Genomic DNA, 17,956 nt, shown 5'->3' with positions numbered 1-17,956 from the left:
TTTTTCCTGGTTTTTAATTACTGTTTACTGGAAGCTTGTATGCTTGTGTTGACTGTCGGTACAATTGATGCACAGTGAAGTGAATGAGCTCTTCCGTGGGATGCCTCTCCTCTTCGAGTTGCTGCTGCTGGCTGGCTGTACTTTCCTGACACTTGTTCCTTCTATTAGATTCTTTGTAGGAACAGCAGTCTCGGAAGCCCATCTAATATATGTGGGTCTCCTCCTGGTGCCATTGGAAAGCCACACAGCTTGGAGACCATTGGTTTTCCTCCAGACTCTGTAACAGCAGCCGGCAGCTACAAGAAAGCACCAGGGTTTGAGCGAGAAGATCAGGTGGGGGCCGAGTATTTGAAGAGTTTCAAATGCCAGGTTAGTAGGGAATATTGGCTGGAAGAGTTGGGGGGATGAGGAGCAATGAGAAATTGCCCAGTCTAGCTTGAATGTATTTTTATTTTTCAAGGACCAAAAATGAGAAAGCACTGTCCTCATTAGCAGTTCTCAGATCCCTGCTGTTGCTTTCAGCCTCCTTTCCGGTCTCTCCCATCTTACATCTGTTCTTGTCTGCCTAGCTGCCATCGCACACTCCGTTTGTCGAAGTCGAGCTGCTGCTTGTTTTCCTAATCCCTCAGAACTTCTGTCCTGTGTTGACCCTGGGGAGCTTCCCACATATCACTTCTTGCTCTTTCTTTTTCTATATTTAGGTCCTTGCCAAGAGTTGCTGTTTCTTTCGCTGTATTGTCTCATGGAAACTCATCCTTCCTTCTCTGTTCTCACTCCAAACTCTTACCTTGATCTCCGTGACTTGGTTTGTCTTCTGTTTTCACCATTCGTTTCTCTGATGTGGTAAAAATGTCATGTTGGTTGTCTCTGGCTGTATCATTCTGCTCCTTGACTCTCTCCTGTGGCTTCTGTAGTAAATTTGAATTCCTCATTCTCATTTGAAGAACCCTCTGCAATCTTAACCAACCCACATCTCCAGTGACGTTCCCTCTTACGCCTTTTGGATATCCCGGTCTTGCCTTGCTGCTTCCTCAGTCTTCTCTGTCTTGCTCTCATGCCTTATCCAGGCTGCTCCCTAAGCCTAGAACAGTCTCTTCCATCTCTTCTGCCACACGTGAGCTTTTCCAGTCAGCTTCTTATTGTGAATTTCCTTTCTCGGTGTTAACAGTTCATGGTTTCCCTGCACCATCCCTTCCGAGTCAGCCGAGTCCAACCCAGAGCTTGGGTCTCGGTTTTTATCCCTCACTGGGTTTGTAGATGTAATAGAATAACGTCTCGATTTAGGGGAAGGAATAGCTGTTTTTGTGAAGAGGTGCCTGCAAAAATATTTCCTATAAGTTCTTTTTTTATATTTTTTTTTAAACCTGGTCTATGTTGCTTGAAAACAGAGATGACAAGAAATGCTGCTTTCAGCCTGGCTGTGTTTAAACTCTTGTCTGTGATATTGAAGAAGCTAGCCTTAAGAAGCTTATACTGCTGCGTTAGTATTGCACTGCTGTGAGAAAACAGTGGAACTATCCCGTCCAGACAAGATCTTGCATAAAGTTGTTGGATTTAGAAGCAGACTCTGTGGGTTTTGTTTTATTTATTTTTACAGCCTTGGGAAAATATGACCAAACTTTGCAGTAGGACCAGTCTCGAACACTGCTTAGTCTAATTAAAATGATTTAGTGACAAATGCAGATTAAGCTATATGCACGTACGCTTTCTTATAAATGCTTTCATTGTCTTGCTCAATGTGGATGTGGCTTAGGAAATTTCCAATTGATGCAACGCGTCTTTGGGGGTAAAGAGCAGACCATGCTGTGGTCCTGGCACTTCCTGCGGGCACAGCAGCTTGTAGCAGTTGTTTAGAAACAAAAGGAAAAACATGGGCTCGTTCTCTATTGCCTCTGGTGCAAAGGAGGAGTGAACCCAAAGCCGAAGGACTGAGAGAACCCCTGTTCCCTGCCAGCAGAGGCAGGTTGCCAGGGAGGCCCTGCCTTGGAGAAAATGAGCAGCAAGCCTAAGCCAAGGGGAAAGGGGATGGAGCATGAATAGGACTTTTAGAAGGAGGGCCAGATGATGAGCACTTATGTCTGAAGTCCGGGCTGCGCTACAGAGATACTGTATTCAGGTAGCTTCTGACTCATGTGGCTTTAATTAAGCAAAAACCTGTATTAAATGACTGGAATAAATAGCTATTAAGAATATTAAGATGGAAGTAATCACAGTTGCCTTATGCTAGGCTTCTGCAGACAAAATTAGGTGTCTCGTAAGTGTCCTGATTTAATTTTCTTTTAAGCTATAATTACTTACTTCTTTAAATCCTCTGTAATTCCCTTTGGCTGCAGTGGTCACCAGAGATTTTCGTATACCCTGTAAATTAGACCTAGAATTAGCCATTTAACTTTGTTCACTCATATTTGAAAACTTAAGAGACACTCTGGCTCAGCCCTGCAATAGCCTTGTCATTTTTCCTCTGTAGAATCGGTACAAATAGTTTCTATCCTATTAGAATGAAAAATGCACTTTCTGTGTTAATAGGTTCCACATAGTTTGTGGTAAGTCTGAGCCAGCAGTTAAAGCTAAAAATACTTTTCCTGAGTCCCAAAAGATTTAGCAAGCTGGAAGAATTCTGGCTGCACTGGAAGGACTGGAGTGCCACGAGCAGGAGGCGTTCCCAAGCCCCGACACACAGCACAGTAGGTTTGTTCCGTGCTGGTCAGAAAACATTCACTTGCACTCGTAATTTATGTTCCCTGTTTTCTTTCCTGACTGCGACAGAGTGAGCTGGAGAACTTCAGCCTGCCCTTTGAATTTCTGTCTTGATGTTTTTAGTGTTATTCGGAGCTAAAGGACGCTGGCTTAGTGGTGACAGTCAGTTTGCTCCATTTTTCCTGGTGTTACATGAATTCAAGGCAGTGGAAATTGAGACTAGATGAGAAATGAGTTCACTTTTTCTCCTCCTTAAAGAAAAAAAACCCTTCCGATAAGGCTTAACTGCACCGGAGCCAGCTCGCTACGTTGGCAGGAAGCCTCCCGGTGCGGGGGGCACGGCTGCGTATGTGCTTCACTCCAGCTTCTGACGTCTGTTGATAGCACATCGTGTGTTCAGATGAGTGTCAAACAGGGGAGGGATGTGTTGGATGATCTAGCAGGCGTGTTATCAGACACACACAGATGCGCTAACGTAACGCGCCTGCTGCGCACAAAGGAAAACAAGCCCGTGATCGGTCCGGTGGTAGTTTTGCTGTATGTAAACGCACTGCATGTTGTTCAGGGAAGCGTGAGAGAATGGTACCCACCGCAGGAGGAGCCTCGTGTCCGTATCTCAACTGCCTGTTTGCCAGGCTCTGACCTCCCCATCTGCCCGTAGGCATACGGTTGAGCAGGGAAAATGATTTAATTAAGTAAAACCAACGAATGAATTCTTCCGCTGCTCTTTCGCCTGACTGGTTATGTCATCCCTCTCCAGCAATCATTTATCTTTTTCATAAGACTGTTTAAGCCAAAGAGTCAAGGCGTATCACTTCAGGTCAGTGTGGCGTCTCACGCGCTGCTGTTGTACATCATGCCTGAATCTCCCCTGCAGAGGCGGTGACTGCCTGCATTTGCAATAAAAACGATTGAGCAGACTTTATGCCTGCAATATGTCTCTGGTTCAGACTGGGGGGGGTTGGAGAGCAAGTAAACAAGCAGCCCTGGCTCCCGGCACTTTTTTGCTCCCTCTCTGTGCCCGGAGGCTGTGATTGATCTCCCCGTGCCTTACGCATGTAGCAGCACGGGAGGAGCAGAGCAAGGCCTGCAGAACAGACCGTTGCACACGGACAAGCTCGAGAGGCCGCTTCCTTCCCAGCTCTGGTTATTGTAGCTCAGAAATGACTGATGTGAGGCAAGAGGGTTGATATCCGCTAAGGATATAGTGCTGGCAGGGCCTTAAGCTGAATTTTTAGGCTGGATAATGGAATTCTAAATGTTTGTTGGCATTCATGCAGTTTTGCAATTCCAGACAGCCTTGACCTCCCTTATGTTTTATAGCTTTGAGCTCTCTATGTTAACAAATGGGGGAAGGATTTTTTTTAAAATCGGTTTTGATGATGTTGCTTTTAAAATTGGTTAGTTATCACTTTATTTTACTTTGCAATCCTAGCTGGGAGCTGCAAAAGTTGGAGGGAAAACATAATCTACATAGTTTATTTTCCCAAAGCTGAAATATGTTTACATAATTTAAAAATATAGTGTGCCTCCCACCATTTCTGGACCTTTTTTTAGATACTGGTAGGACTGATGAGTGAGTTATAGCAAGACAAAATAATTCATTTTTGGTCTTGGTTCTTAAGATGTCCTTTGTGCTAGCAGAGGACTTATAGCAGCATTGAAGGCAGATGTAATTGTGACAAGTCTTTGCATAACTCTAGGGGTGATGTCTTGTATACAGAAAGCGAATTACTTGGAGTGTTTTCAGTTGGCTATGCTTTCCCACTCTCTGAATTCTCTAGTGCCCAGAGCAGGCTGTAAGAGAGGAGGGGACTGTGTTTCTCATGGTCTCTCCAAAGCCAGCAGTCAGCCATTTTTAATTTTGCTGCTAATCCCTCTGCTTATCTTTTGTTCTGTTTCTTTACTGCAGCAAGCAAAAATGAAGTCCCACTCACTGGAGCACAGGAGCCAGGAGCAGCCTTTGTTACAGCCCAAACAGGTACGGTACTGCTAGCGGGGCTCTCAGCCTGGCTCAGTGCTCGCACCACCGCAGACAGGGACACGAGAAATCTCTGTGGGTCCAGGCAGCTCTGCAGGGAGTCACAGACGGGCCAGCCACCACTAGGGATGCTCAGCTTGAGGGATTACTTTATGAAGATGGGATGATTTGCTGGAGGGGTTAGTTGTGAATGGCTAGACCTGCATGAATTCAGGATAGATTCATAGGCCTGGACCGTGCTGGAGAGAGTCTCCAAATTACAGAAAATGGAGCTGGAATGGATCTCTGGAGTCATCTAAGTTCAAGGATTCGGCAAAGAGAATTTAGTATCGGGCTCTAAGTAGTGTGCTGAACTAGGTCTGAGTGAGTGAGTGTGCAACCCATCCTTATGATTGCATGCAACCTGTGGGTCACAGGAGTTAATTCTGGGGCAGCCCAAAGGGTGTTTGTAACACGGGGGCGAGGGGGAGAGTGGAGAACAGTCGGCAGAAATTAAAGAAAAGCTGTTAATCTCTCCCCCAGCCCAGTAGTAGCACCAGCCATCTGTCAGGTTGGAAGCAGGCAGGAACAGGTTCGCTGCTGCTCTTTGGCTCATTCCTGCATGTTTCTGAGGGGATGCTTCTGTAAAGATGTTTTTTTTCCTACCTCTTTCCCTTTTAAAACTCTCGTTTCAGGACATACTGGGTATTCTCCCAGTGGGGAGCCCGCTGACATCCAGCATCTCCTCTAGCATCACCTCCAGCCTGGCTGCGACACCACCAAGCCCTGCCGGCACCAGCAGCATACCAGGCATGAATGCCAATGCCCTTCCTTTCTACCCAACCAGTGACACCGTTGAGTCTGTCATAGGTAACTTCGCCTTTTTTACTTATGCTAATAGGGCTTCCTCAGCCGTGGATCACCAGGTATGAGACTTGGAATAGCCATGGGTGTTCCAGTGAACTCCAGTTTTTCGTCTCTGTCAGTGTTGGCAGATTCCTGAGGCTGTAAGCTTTTTCTGTGACTGTGACACATCTGATGTTTTCTGCAGGTCATTACGGATGAAATTCACCCACGGGACCAACAGAAGGCCTCTGGGCCGCTTAATTCAGAATGTCAGATGGTGTAAAGGGCCTTAGTTTTAGGTTTGTCAAAGTGACAAAGAGGTCTTGGAGTAGGCAGGAAATCAGAGGGGCATTTTCCACAGTTACAACCCCGTACCTTCTAAATGACAATTTTATAGCAAGGGCTACCACCAGGCAGATTGCAAGGACTGGCCCTTCATAGAGTGTGGGACAGAGGCTGTAAGAAAAAGGAGAACAGGAGAGTCCAGAGAGTAGAATCACTCCTTTTAGATAGGTGCAGGCTTTTGGTCACCTGCTTGTGGTTTTGGGGTGGTTTTTTTTGGTTTTTTTTTAATCTAACGTTTCTGAGGTGATCTCACTAATTTGTTAAAACTAATAATAGAAATGAGTGGGCATGTGTGGGATGGAATTATATTGATCATGATTAGTGATGAGGCATGTTCAAATAGATACAACGTTTGCAGGCGTTCATAAGCTTTCTTTATTTTACCCCGTCTTTGAACCTCAGAGATGATTTTCAAGTGTTCCCATCTACTGGTATTTCTTGAGTGGCTCTTCAGCAAAGCAGGGACAAAGCACAAGCCAGACCCAGACATGTCATAAGCCAGTGTTATTGCATATTATGGACAGACTTGAAAGAGCAGTTTGGGGAAGACTTATGGGAACTGCTGTTATTTCATCAGATTTTTGTTTTCGTATAACATTTGGGAATACTTTGAGACAAAAAGAAATCAGATCAGGCAAAAGAACCTGAACTGAAAAGCTGCCCATGACGCTTCTGCCAAACCGTTTAAGAACAGCGTTGCACAGGGCGGAGAGTAGGGCTGCGCAGGCTGACAAATAGAGAGCGAAGGCTCCTCTGCATGTAGGCTCTTTGGGCCATCCTATCTCTTGAAGTTGTTGGTCCTTTATAACATAATTGGTACCTCTGTGTCTGGCAGAGTCTGCCTTGGATGACCTGGACCTGAATGAATTCGGAGTGGCTGCCCTGGAGAAGACATTTGACAGCAGCACAGTGCCCCACACGAGTGGCATCATGATAGGTACATGAAAGCAACAGAGCTTTCTTTATCTTCTGCCAAGCAGTGTTGCCCAGTCACCTCAGTGGAGCCAGCCCAGCAAAGCTCTAAAACCAGTCCCAAAATAACATTGGTTAAAACAGCAATTATAACAAACTCTGGCAACCGCTGAGCATCTTTTGAAGTGAAAGCTTGCCCTTGTTGACTAGCAGAGCTGAGTTCTTGCCATTGGGCCCAGGTGTCTTTCGGGATGTTTCTTGAGACTGAATGGGACTTGCTTGATTTTTTTTTTTTTTTTTTTTTTTTTTTTTTAAGTGTGTAAGTAGACTCTAGAAGGCATCTGATACCTTTAAAAACAGGCCAAAGTGTAACGATTTGCATCTTAAGCAGAAAACTCTCCCTAGCAGTAACAGGAAACTCGCTGACCTGGTAATGCTATCCATCTGTCACAGAGTGTCGTCATGGTCTGCTGATTTGATTCCTGGAATGTCTGTCTCATTTTAATACGTGGAGGTAGGCTAAGGCCTCTTCTGCCCGTCTCTAATGAGTGTCCAGGGAAAAAACGAAATGTCTCATAACTTTTTGGAAGTGGTTGTAGTTTCTGGCTACCCTGCTGCGTAAGACAGGTTTTGAATGAGAGCTAACTTTGGTGGTCTGAAGGTCTCCAGGGGAACTACGCTGCCTGGAGCTGTACCGAGGTAGGAAGGGACCTGTGGAAGGAACCCTAAAGAATATCACTTCCACTTCCCTGCCAAAGATAAGGGCCTGGTTGGGGACTTCACTGTGCACGTCTGCTGATAGCCCTGCTTCTGCCGCTACCCGTCGCGGTGGCTCAGAGATCCTCCACGCTGCTTTTCCCTCTGTTCACGTCAGGTCTGGCTGTTACCTGGTGATCTTCTAAGAAGGGAGATCAGGAGAGAGTGGGGAGCAGGGCTGAGATCTCCCTCAAGCTGTGTGTGGCAGACAGAATGACCTCTTGTGTAAGGGAAGTGTGATGTCTTTGGAGGTTGGGCTTTGCTTTATTTGGGGTTTTTTATCACTGATAGATCCAGGCACTCAAGTAGGTCTCAAATGACTAAAGCTAGTCACTGATTTTTAGTGGTTAAGATCGTGACCTGACCCAGCATGACAGTCTTCTCCCTCCAGGTGGTTTGGAAGTATTAAAGGCAGAGGAACATGTTTTAGAAATGAATTTTTCATGACAAAGCATTTCACCAGATACCAAATTCATCTTCTCTGGACTGATAGGGACTGAACTCTGCTCAAAAAAACCTTTTGTTGCTTTGGCCGATGAAAGAGTAGTCCGCTGAACTCTGGAGGGTCTTAACCTACCTGGTTCATGGGAGGGCATCTTCAGTGCTCTTCTTAAAGGCTGAGAGGGGAACGAAACATGATGAGGAGCGGAGGGAATCCCGAGGGGCTTAGGAAGGAGAGAGGGAAGCTAACGCCTTCTGCTCTGAACTCCTGCGCTGTGCTCTGGCCCGTGCTTCGCGGTCATACATAGCCATCCTCTCTGTGTGTTCTTTGTCCAGGTGGGAGTTTGCTGCAAAGTTCTGCTCCTGTAAATATCCCCGGGTCCCTTGGAAGCTCTGCCTCCTTTCACTCTGCCTCTCCTTCTCCACCGGTCAGCCTCTCATCGCATTTCCTCCATCAGCCCCAGGGACACTTAAGCCAATCAGAAAACACGTTCCTGGGGACATCAGCTTCTCATGGATCATTAGGTAAATGCACAGTGTGTGTGTCCCATGTACATGCCTGTCTGTGCCATGTAAGTATTTTCTTTTAAGTTAGCTTTAATTTTAATGTATTATTTCACTGCTGCCATTTGTATCTCTTCTTCCCATGAAAACAGCAACAGTACTAGAAGCTGCTTTATCGAAAATCAGCTAATACCTTATGAACAAGGGAGCAATTCCCTTTACTTCCTGTGTTTCTAGGCGGAGAAAAAGAGACAGATGGGTTAAGTGACTTGCTCTGATGATGCCTTTCAGAGAAAAGAGCTCTGCCTTTTCCTGACAACAATGCTGTGCTGAGACTTTACATAAAACTCAGAGCTGGGTCCTCAGCTTTGCTTAGTTAAGGCGGGGGTTGCAGTTTGCCCTTGGGACTGCTTGTAGGTCAGATTGGCTTCTGGGAGCTCTAGAGCAGACTTGGGTCCTTGTACTTTTTTCTCCCATTTGGCACTCCCCATGCAGTTTTGCAGTGTGGATTTTGCAAGCAGTTACAGTGTTCCAGCTTTGTCCCCTCTGCTTTTTTTTTTTTTTTTTCCCTTTCCCCCTCTTGCGGATCTGTTTCCTGTATGAGGGACTGTGAAGGGATGAGAAATTGCTTTGGAGCTTCAGCTGTATCAGGCAGAGCTGGGAACGGAGGGGCCAAATCTATTTTATTATCAAGACGCAGGGTTACCTTGAGAAATAAAACTGTTTGATGGGCTCAAGGCTCCAGTGACACTGGCTCTGCTGATTTCTGTTAGTAACAGTAAATACTAGTTCTCTCTATTGATAGTAGACATAAATCCTTCTTCAAATTTGAGATACACTTTAATATTCAGCTTAACCTAATAACATGATTGCATGCTTTTGTAATCTATTTGTGCGTGCACTTATCTGTGTAACTGCATCCCTTGTTTGCATAGGCCAAAACCATGCTTCCATGCCTTGTGAGCGCTGTTTGTTTGGCTTTAACAGCTTTTACAATTACTGTAACAAGAAAAGAGACATCAGAGGCTATCTCTGCTATTAATTAGTGTTGAGGCTGGCTGTTCATCCCAGTTTCAGTAAGAAAAGAAAACTTGCTGATAAAGACTGCTTTTAATCTCAGAAGAAACAAGTTAAGCAGTTATATTTGTATTGACTATGTAGTTACATAAAAAAAAAAAAGAAATGCAGGAAATTCACAAATGCATTTAAATACTTGATTTTTAAGAAAAAAGTTAGGTATTTTCCTGTAATCCAACAAAACCATTTTTGCTGAGATTTTGATAAGATATTTAAATAGTAACCTAGCAGTTGGGAATCTGGAATCTGTCTGTTCCATGTGACTTGCTGAATGCACATAAGTTAGTGTGTAATGTGCGTAGTTATTACTTATTTGTATTGCAACTGAGTTAAAAATACCTAGGCCTGGGCTAGTTCCCACCGTGCTAGATGCAAAATGTGCAGAGAAGGCGTTCCTGAGCAGAGGGGCTTGCTACTTCAAATGTGAAATGGGAACAGCAGGTGGAGAGTAAAAAGAAATGACGAGAGAGGCTTGCTCAGCATTATGGCAGAATTTGTGGCTTGCCAGCGTCCTGCTTAGTGCTAGATTCCCTTTCAAGAAAACTGGAGCTTTAATAACAATATGTGAGTTGGGGTTCCATTAAAACGTCTTGCTCTCAGCCGAGCGTGCTTCAGAGCAGCTCAAATAGATCTGTGGTAAGTGGCTCAAGCCAGCGAGGACCCTTGCTGCTCTAAGTGACTTGTTAATGCACCTCAGCCCTTAGTGAAGACAAGTTGCTATTTTTCAGCTGTACTTTTTGTAACTGTTCGTGTCTTGGCTGGTACTAAATGGGCAGTAAGTGGTGCTGGGTTAGCCCTCAGTGAGAGGCCCTTGGCTCCAGGGCTCGCTTGCAGACACAGTCAGTTTGGCAGCTGTAAGATCACAATTATCAAACGCAAGTAGACTTAGGAGCGTCCACACCCAGTGCCGAGCACAAAATGACTCTTGCATCAAAGCGGGGCATGTCTGCGTGCACAAGAATCCACATCACTCAGTAACTCGGTCTCAATATGAGCTTCTCCTACTGGTTCTCCCGGGAGTGCAAAGTATGGATGTTTATTTTAAGTAAAAATATTTTTGTTATTAAAAGAGTACAAACCTTAGAGTCTGTGAGAAATAGCCAGTTTTGTTTACAACTAGTTTTCTACTGCTTTGTCTCCTAAGCCTTGAATTTCTTCCTGAAAAGAGAAATTACTTGAACAAGCTAAAAGAGGGAGGTGGTTAGTCAGCCTTCTCCGGTGCCGATCGCTAGCTTTGTGCTAGAACTCTGCAGGGGATGAAGCTGAGGTGTATACTATCGCCTCCGCTTGTTTGTAAACAGGGTTTTCCAGTTAGTGCTGTTTCTTGCATATGCAAACAGTAATGACGTTGGCACGTTTCAGTCTCACTGTTTGGGAAGTGAGACTCCTTTTCTAAGCGCCAAGCTGAGGAGGCAAAACAAGAAGTTTTCTTAGGGTATAATGTGAGAGAAAGCACCACCTGGGTTGGCTCTGTGAACCAGTCTGTTCACCAACGCTGATGGCTGTGCTGCACAGAAGGGTGGGAGGGTAGTACACAGTTCAGAGGCTCTCATGTGAGGGGGGGATTCAAGCTGGTAGGCAGCTCGGCTGTAAAATAGACGCTTCTAAAAACAGCCTGGTTCAAAAGTTGCCTCCGCTCATTTTCTTGGGTCCTCCCCGTGTCATTAAAGGTGAGGCCTAATGGTGTGAAACTTCCACCTATAAAGTCCCTCTGTGATGGACTCCTGGGTCCTGGGGCTGAAAGTAATTCTTAAGATGATCTTCTCTTTCCCATGTACATATTTTTGAATCCTGGATTTCACAGGGGTAGGGAGGAAATGGGGAAATTGCCAGCACCTGTGACATAACCCTCTCTATTTCCCTGTGAAACAGGTTTAAATGGGATGAACAGCAGCATATGGGAACACTTTGCTTCGGGGAGTTTTTCGCCCAGTACCTCACCTGCATTTCTGTCAGGTCCAGGTGCTGCGGAGCTGGCACGGCTACGGCAAGAACTGGATGAGGCCAACGGCACAATAAAGCAGTGGGAAGAGTCTTGGAAACAAGCCAAACAGGTACTTGGGCAACTCCTGGGAAGAGGGATCAGGGAGTGTAAAGGAGCAGGAGGGTGTCAGCCTTTCAACAGGAGCTTTCCAGACATTGAGGTGATGTGAAGAGCTGTAGGTTTTACAAACAGATTCTCTTAAGCATTCTTATTCTTTCTTCTCCCTTGGAACGGGGGACTGAATCACTGTGCCTGATGTGTTCCCATGCTGGAAGTGCAAGGCCGGGTGTCATAACAGATGCACTGACGGGCTTGACAGTCTCTTAGACCTGCCAATTGACTTAGGTCCGTGACAATTTGCCAGTATGCGGAGTTCATCCCCTTGACGGTGTGAGCCAAATCTGTAGAACCACAGCCCAACCAGATGGGGTGTCTGGAATGAGCAGCGCTTTGAAGCGAAGCTCCAAGGATGTGTCAGAATTTGGGAACAGGGCAGATTGGACAGAACACGCTCCTGGTGAGGAGTGTATGGAAATGGATATTTTTGCCTGGAATTCTCTTTTGGAGGCTGACCGAGTTTTCAGACTGCTTCCTTTACCCTCTTTGTCGAAACTTGTAGGCTTGTGATGCTTGGAAAAAGGAGGCAGAGGAAGCAAATGATCGCGCCAACACAGCTAACATGGAATGTGAACTGGCCCGGGAGCAGAGGGAAGCCTTGGAGCTGCAAGTGAAGAAACTGCAGGAGGAGCTGGAGAGGATCCACACAGGCCAGGACCCTCAGTTTCTGCGCTCCTTCTCTGACCTGGAAACGCTCTCGCTCTCTTCGCTTTACACCCTTCAGAAACAGTTGCGGGCAAACCTGGAGAAAGTCGATAAGGTGAGTGCCAGGGATTCGCAGGGCAGGGCCTTGCTCTCTCTGCTCCTACAGATCGCAGCTTTATTCCCTTTTCTTTAATACAGCCAGAAATCGGCAGCCACATTCCATGTGGATGTAGCCAAAGTGAGTTTTAGCCAGCTTACAGGAAAATACCTACCTCTTCTTTGTACCTACGGTACAGCGTTTAAGTCAATCAAAGCTGCTCTGTTGATCCTAAAGGCCCTAAAAGACATCATGCTGTGCTGCTTTGCTTTTGCTTCAGAAGATGAATGGGCAGACAGCTGCGAGTCCTTCCCCTGCTGCCTCCTTGCTGTTCCCCAGACTGCGTAGCACAGGCCGGGAGCCCTTTTGCTTGGTGACTTCGATGCTTACGTTTTGCCCTGTCCCTCTCTCTTGCAGGCGGTATTTCAGATGCAGTCAGTGAAATGCCTTAAGTGTCAGGAGGAGAACCGGGTGGTGTTACCGTGTCAACACGCAGTGCTGTGCGAAACGTGCGCCGAGGAGGGGGAGTGCCCCATCTGCCATCCCAACAGGCCCCACTCTCTCCAGTCGTGACCTTCCAAGGACACTTGTTCTAATCATATCGTATAGATCTTTTTAACTTTATACATACGTACATATATATGTATGTGTACATGCATATATGTATGTATATATATGTATATATGTGTGTGTATGTGCCTGTTTGTGTATGTATATATATGCACACGCACACACATACACACATAAAACAAAAATTAGTTGCAGAGCACTTTTTAATATTTTACATCCCGTATCTAAACTGCCCCTCACCCCTGCCCCACTAATTCTAACTCTTGAGGAACTTTGAGAGCTGTTTTTAATACAGATCAAAGGGCCATTTGCAAAGAGTCTGTGTTTCTCCTCTTTTCTATTTAGGTGATAACAAATTTTTGACTATTTCCAGAAGGATTTAGAGTGGGCAAGAGAGGCTTCCATGTGCTTTCCAGAGGAAGAGTTGAGATCACGGGGAGGATCGAGGTGGATTGAAATGACTTGTTCATGTCTTCGGTCTCCCTGCTCTTTCACTGACCCAGCTTGGTTAAAGCCGTCCTCCCTGATGGAAGCTCCGCTGGGTGCCTGCCTGGTGGGCCTCACGTTGCCGATCTCTGAACGTGCAGGAACTTTGTCTGTCATTTAATCAGCAAAGTTCGCTTTTTAAATTTTTTTACACTCTTTGTATATTTGTATGAAAAGAAGAAAAGAGGGGAAAAAAAAAACATATTGGACCTAGAGCAAGCCAAGCCCCAAAATTCAGTGACTAGTGTTGATTGCTGATCCAGCTAACGTGCGAGCAGCCTTAGAAGTATTGCCCTTGTGTCAGCTAAAGCCCTTTCGGAAAGAAATATGGATGCAGAGGTTAGTCCTCGCCAGGCACCCCTTTGTCTGGTGGCTGTCTAGAGACTTTTTACTGCTTCAGACCAGATTAATTTTGTCTTAGCCCCAGGGACCTGATTCATAGTCACTGCTGGATGCGTGAAACGATGCCAGGTAGTCTGCGGACACTTTTGTTGACCAGAGTCCGCGTTGCCCGTGTCAGCACCTCGAGGATGCTTTGTGGACTGCTGGGTCCAGAAGCCCTCGTGCTAGAGATCACGTATGCCCGTGGTGACAGAGAAAGTCCAGCGTGACAGAGAAACGCCACCAGCTTCGACCTGTCCAGTAGCTGAGCTTTCCTGTGACTTTCTTTACCGGTGCGTCCATTGGATTTTTACATCAGGTGGATTGCAGTAACCTGCTGGGATCTCAACCAAAAGGCCACTCGGTTGACTAAACCTTTTTATTTTGCACGGGGATGCTGCCTGTGCTACCCCTCCCTGACCTGGAAAAGCACTGGAACCTCCAGCAGCCCACTGTTGTAGGAAAACTGAATTTTTACCGGAGCCTCTCAGAAAGCTTCAGATTTAATGCAAAGACATAATTAGGTTTGCTTCCATAATTCCACCTTTCCTTCACGTGGAAGGGGTTAATATGCATTCCCAGATGATCTCTTAAGTGCAGCTCTGTGTAGTTCTTTTTTATGTTTTTCCCATTAACTTGTTTTTGGGTTTTTTGGTAAAAATGCTTTTTTTTTTCCATGTGTATTTTATTGTAACTAGCATCAGTTTTTTTAATTTTTTTTTTTTATGGAGAGACACTGTTGAGTGACTATTGTGGCTATGTTGTTTGGTTATAGCCTTTGAATGTCTGTGCCATGGGGCAGCGCATCTGCCTTGGTCTGATCTTAAGGGAAGACCTTTTATTAAAATACGTGAACGTTTCTTTTTTAGAAAAAAAAAAAAAAAAAGAAGAAAAAAGTGGGGGGAGGAGGAAAAAGCCCAATTAAGATAAAAATTCACTAAAAAGTTTTTGTAACTAACTTAAATCATAGGAAATAAACTCTTGAATCAGGTCTTTTAATATTTATAGGAACCAGAGCTGCTCAGCCCGGTTTGGCTATTGGTTTGTACCGCTTGGTCGCAGCGGGGTGGCCTCTCCGCTCTCCTGCCTCCCTCTGGGGCTGCCCTTTTGCAGAGCCCTCCGGCACCCGGCTGCGTGGCGGCATCCGCTTCCCAGAGGGGACCTGGCTTTGTCCCTGCCCTGGGGCGAAGCTGGTCCCCCACGGCAGCTCTGGGGCTCAAGGGGAGGAGATGTTTGCCCCCCGCTCCTCTGGGGGCGCCTTGCTCAGGCAGGGGGGTACAAGGACCATTCTAGGCCAGAGAAAGCACGTTTTTTCCCTTTTGAGTAAAACAGTTTCTCTGTTTTAAAACTTACACTGAAGGACCAAAGAATTCAGAACTTCACCCATTTGTGGCCCTTAAATTTTAACTTTCCCTTGCCAGACTGCACTCCGGGCAGGACAGCCTGAAGGAATTAGCACTAGCCCCTTCCCTTGCCCCCACCCCAGCGTCTCTTGGCACTCTCTTTGCACAAGCACATAGACTGTTTCTCGCTTTCCTCTGGTTCTTTAAGAAACACTTCCTAAATTTAGGTTTCTATGGATTTGCTGCTTTTAAGAAGAAAAAAAAAAAAAAGGAATATCTGAAATGTGAATTATTTTCTTAAGCATCAGATGGAAAAGAGAACTTCATCTTTGCGTATTTTGTGAATATTTGGGGGGCTACTTCTGAGACAATTTGATAACTGCGTGAGGTGAGAGCAGGGGAAAGGGCAGCACTTCTGACCCGCTCCAGTTGTTCCTGCCCCAGGCGGGGAGGATGATCCCCAATCCCGGCACTGCGTTTCAGGCTTAAGAGTCTGCGGTGAGCTGCTGGATGGTGTAAAAAGAGTCTTGTTGAAAGAAACCTGGTGCTAATACGTACAGCCCCCGGGGTGTACTGTCACGCTGCCCTCCGGAGCAGGAGCTCCCTTTTACAGGAGGCGCAGTAACACGTCGGAGCCGAGGGGCTTTTTTGCCCGAGTCGCGCTGCAAACCGCAGTTCTGACCCGCGAGGCTTCTGGCGGAGCAGCGCAGCCGGGAGCGGCTGGGTCCTGCCTCTCGCACAGGCTCCTTATGGGATAATGACATTTTCCTCCCCGCATTTTTGGGAGCTTTGGAAGTGTTGACCTCGGTGACGAATTGTGCAGGTCAGACGCTTCCGAGCCAAGCGCTGGGGGAAGGGAGTCTTAATTGTGTGGTGAAACCACAGCATCTTACAGGTCAATAAACTTTTACGTTATTATGGAAAACCAATATAGAAGCAGATGGCTTAAGACAGCACTATCCTGGGTAGATAGATACCAAAAAGCAAGGCTAGAGCTGTAGGCAAGAGCCAGGAGCTGAAGAATTTCGGCATCGCTTTGGGCTAACAGGACCACTCGTAGCTCATCTCCGGCCTTAGGAACCGCAGCTGCGTGCCAGCAGTGGCCCAGGCGGGGCTGGGGGAAGCCCAACGTTTTCCTTCAGCAGCCCCCCCGAAGGGGAGTCGCTGCGGCCGCTCCCCTGCCGAGGGGTTTTACACTTTCCCTACATCTCTGAAGCTGAACCTGAGCCACTCGCAAGGCTTGTGCAGCCGAGACGGCGAAGAGAAGCCCGTAACGCTGAACGGACTCGGTAATTCACTGCTGTTCCACCAGCCTCCGAACCGCCCCTCTTTCTCCTTTCCCCCATCTGAGAAGGAAGAATATTACCAGTGTTTTCCTCCAGAATTACAATAATCCTTGGAGTGATGGCCAACAGCAAAATAGATGTTACTGATGTAAAACCTAGTATTTTAAAGGTGAAGTATTCCTGCAAACTAGTGACTGCATCGGAGAGATTTCTGGGGCTTGCCCACTCCGTAGCTTCCAATGTTAAAACAAAATAAATACAGTATACGTTTAAAATACTACTACTACTACACACTGCAGTATTTCTGGTGGCGATTCCTGCCCAGGCCCTTCCCCGCCTTCCCCAGGAGGAAGGGCGCCGGGCAGAGGCGCCCCACGTCCTTGTAGAAGTTGGCAGAATGGTGATCGGTGGTGTGTAAAACGTGTCGTTGATTCCATGTATAGAACTGTGATTTCAGCTGTCGTTCTCTCGTACTCTGTAAATATGTGTTTTGGCTGTCGGAAACCTGGTTTAGACTCTTTTCTTGGCAGAGTGAATTTGCATGTGGGGCTGGAAAGAACTCAATCTGTGTCAGAGTTTCCAAGGGCAGGATGGATTTTTTTTTTTAGAGGACAATAAATTTTTATTTTTTTGCTAAGAAAAAAAACCCCTATAATAAAGCAGTGTGTGCATGTGTGTGCGCGTGGCCGGGGTGTATGTGCAGCCCTGCTCCGGGCTTGGGGAGGCGGGGAGAGGTCTGTGCGGTGAAGGCCTCAAAATAACAGACGGAATTCATCGCTGTGGCTGGTTTTGCCTTCTCCCCTTCGCACAACCCAGAAGAATTTCTTCCCGAGCTCCCTTCTGGCTCAAGGCCCTTTTGCAGGGGGTTGCCCCTCGCCTTTGTGCTCGAGAGGCGACGGCGGCGGGGGCGAGGCGATGCGGTGCCGTTCGGTGGGGCAGGGGATCCTTTGGAACCGGCAAAGCCACAGGGCAAAGAGCGTTTTAGCACCCGGATTCGTGGTGCGGACAAGAATTTATCTCGAAGCGTCTCCCAGAAGAGCCAGGCTGGGCAGAGACATTTAAAGTTATGACATTTATGACATTTAAAGCGTTACAGACACAGTTTCATGCGTTGGTACCCAAAAGACCATGCCTTACGTACGGAGCCAAGAATTACCTTTTAGCTTTGGTCTAATTAATGCCTCAAAGCTGCAGCAGCCGCTTACCCTTAGTCCAATCGCAACAATAGTGCGAATCACCCGGTTGGTGTTACAGCTTAGTGGTAACGCAATAAAATCGGTAGCCGTAAGTGCCTGCCCCTTCCCTCTTGTGCTGCCGCAATCTGCCTGTGTCGGGCTGCTTCACCAGGAGGAGGAGGATGGGGATTTCTTCCTCCTCAGCCTTCCATTTGCTAGGAGCTGGTTTTGTGTGCTTTAAGACATATTTTTTAATGCTTAGGCTGGGCTCCTCCTGGTCCATGGGGTTAGTTACGCTCCCATCGTTCAAGGTTTATTAGTCCTTCTCTGTAAA

General features: G+C 46.6%; 1 protein-coding gene across 6 annotated transcripts in view; it reads left to right on the top strand.

Moving 5' to 3' along the window:
- The window catches only part of UNK (unk zinc finger), a 44,552-nt gene extending 28,462 nt beyond the window's left edge, over window positions 1-16,090 (top strand). For 2 of the 6 annotated variants that reach the window (XM_087751298.1, XM_087751299.1), the window contains 8 exons: window positions 169-369; window positions 4,610-4,678; window positions 5,353-5,527; window positions 6,684-6,785; window positions 8,294-8,482; window positions 11,411-11,592; window positions 12,142-12,399; window positions 12,799-16,090. In XM_087751298.1, coding sequence (XP_087607424.1) covers window positions 169-369; window positions 4,610-4,678; window positions 5,353-5,527; window positions 6,684-6,785; window positions 8,294-8,482; window positions 11,411-11,592; window positions 12,142-12,399; window positions 12,799-12,954 — 1,332 coding nt within the window. In that variant the 3' untranslated portion in view covers window positions 12,955-16,090. The remainder of the gene's footprint in view (window positions 1-168; window positions 370-4,609; window positions 4,679-5,352; window positions 5,528-6,683; window positions 6,786-8,293; window positions 8,483-11,410; window positions 11,593-12,141; window positions 12,400-12,798) is intronic. The other 4 variants (XM_087751300.1, XM_087751302.1, XM_087751301.1 and 1 more) reach the window with 4 other exon arrangements.
- The last annotated feature ends 1,866 nt before the right edge of the window (window positions 16,091-17,956 follow it).

Source organism: Nipponia nippon, unplaced genomic scaffold (assembly GCF_047370975.1).
Source record: "Nipponia nippon isolate SJK-2023a ecotype South Korea unplaced genomic scaffold, ASM4737097v1 scaffold_14, whole genome shotgun sequence".
In the NCBI taxonomy this organism is placed as follows: domain Eukaryota; kingdom Metazoa; phylum Chordata; class Aves; order Pelecaniformes; family Threskiornithidae; genus Nipponia; species Nipponia nippon.
Note: the sequence above shows the minus strand (reverse complement) of the source record. Positions and strands in the feature narration are given on the sequence as shown.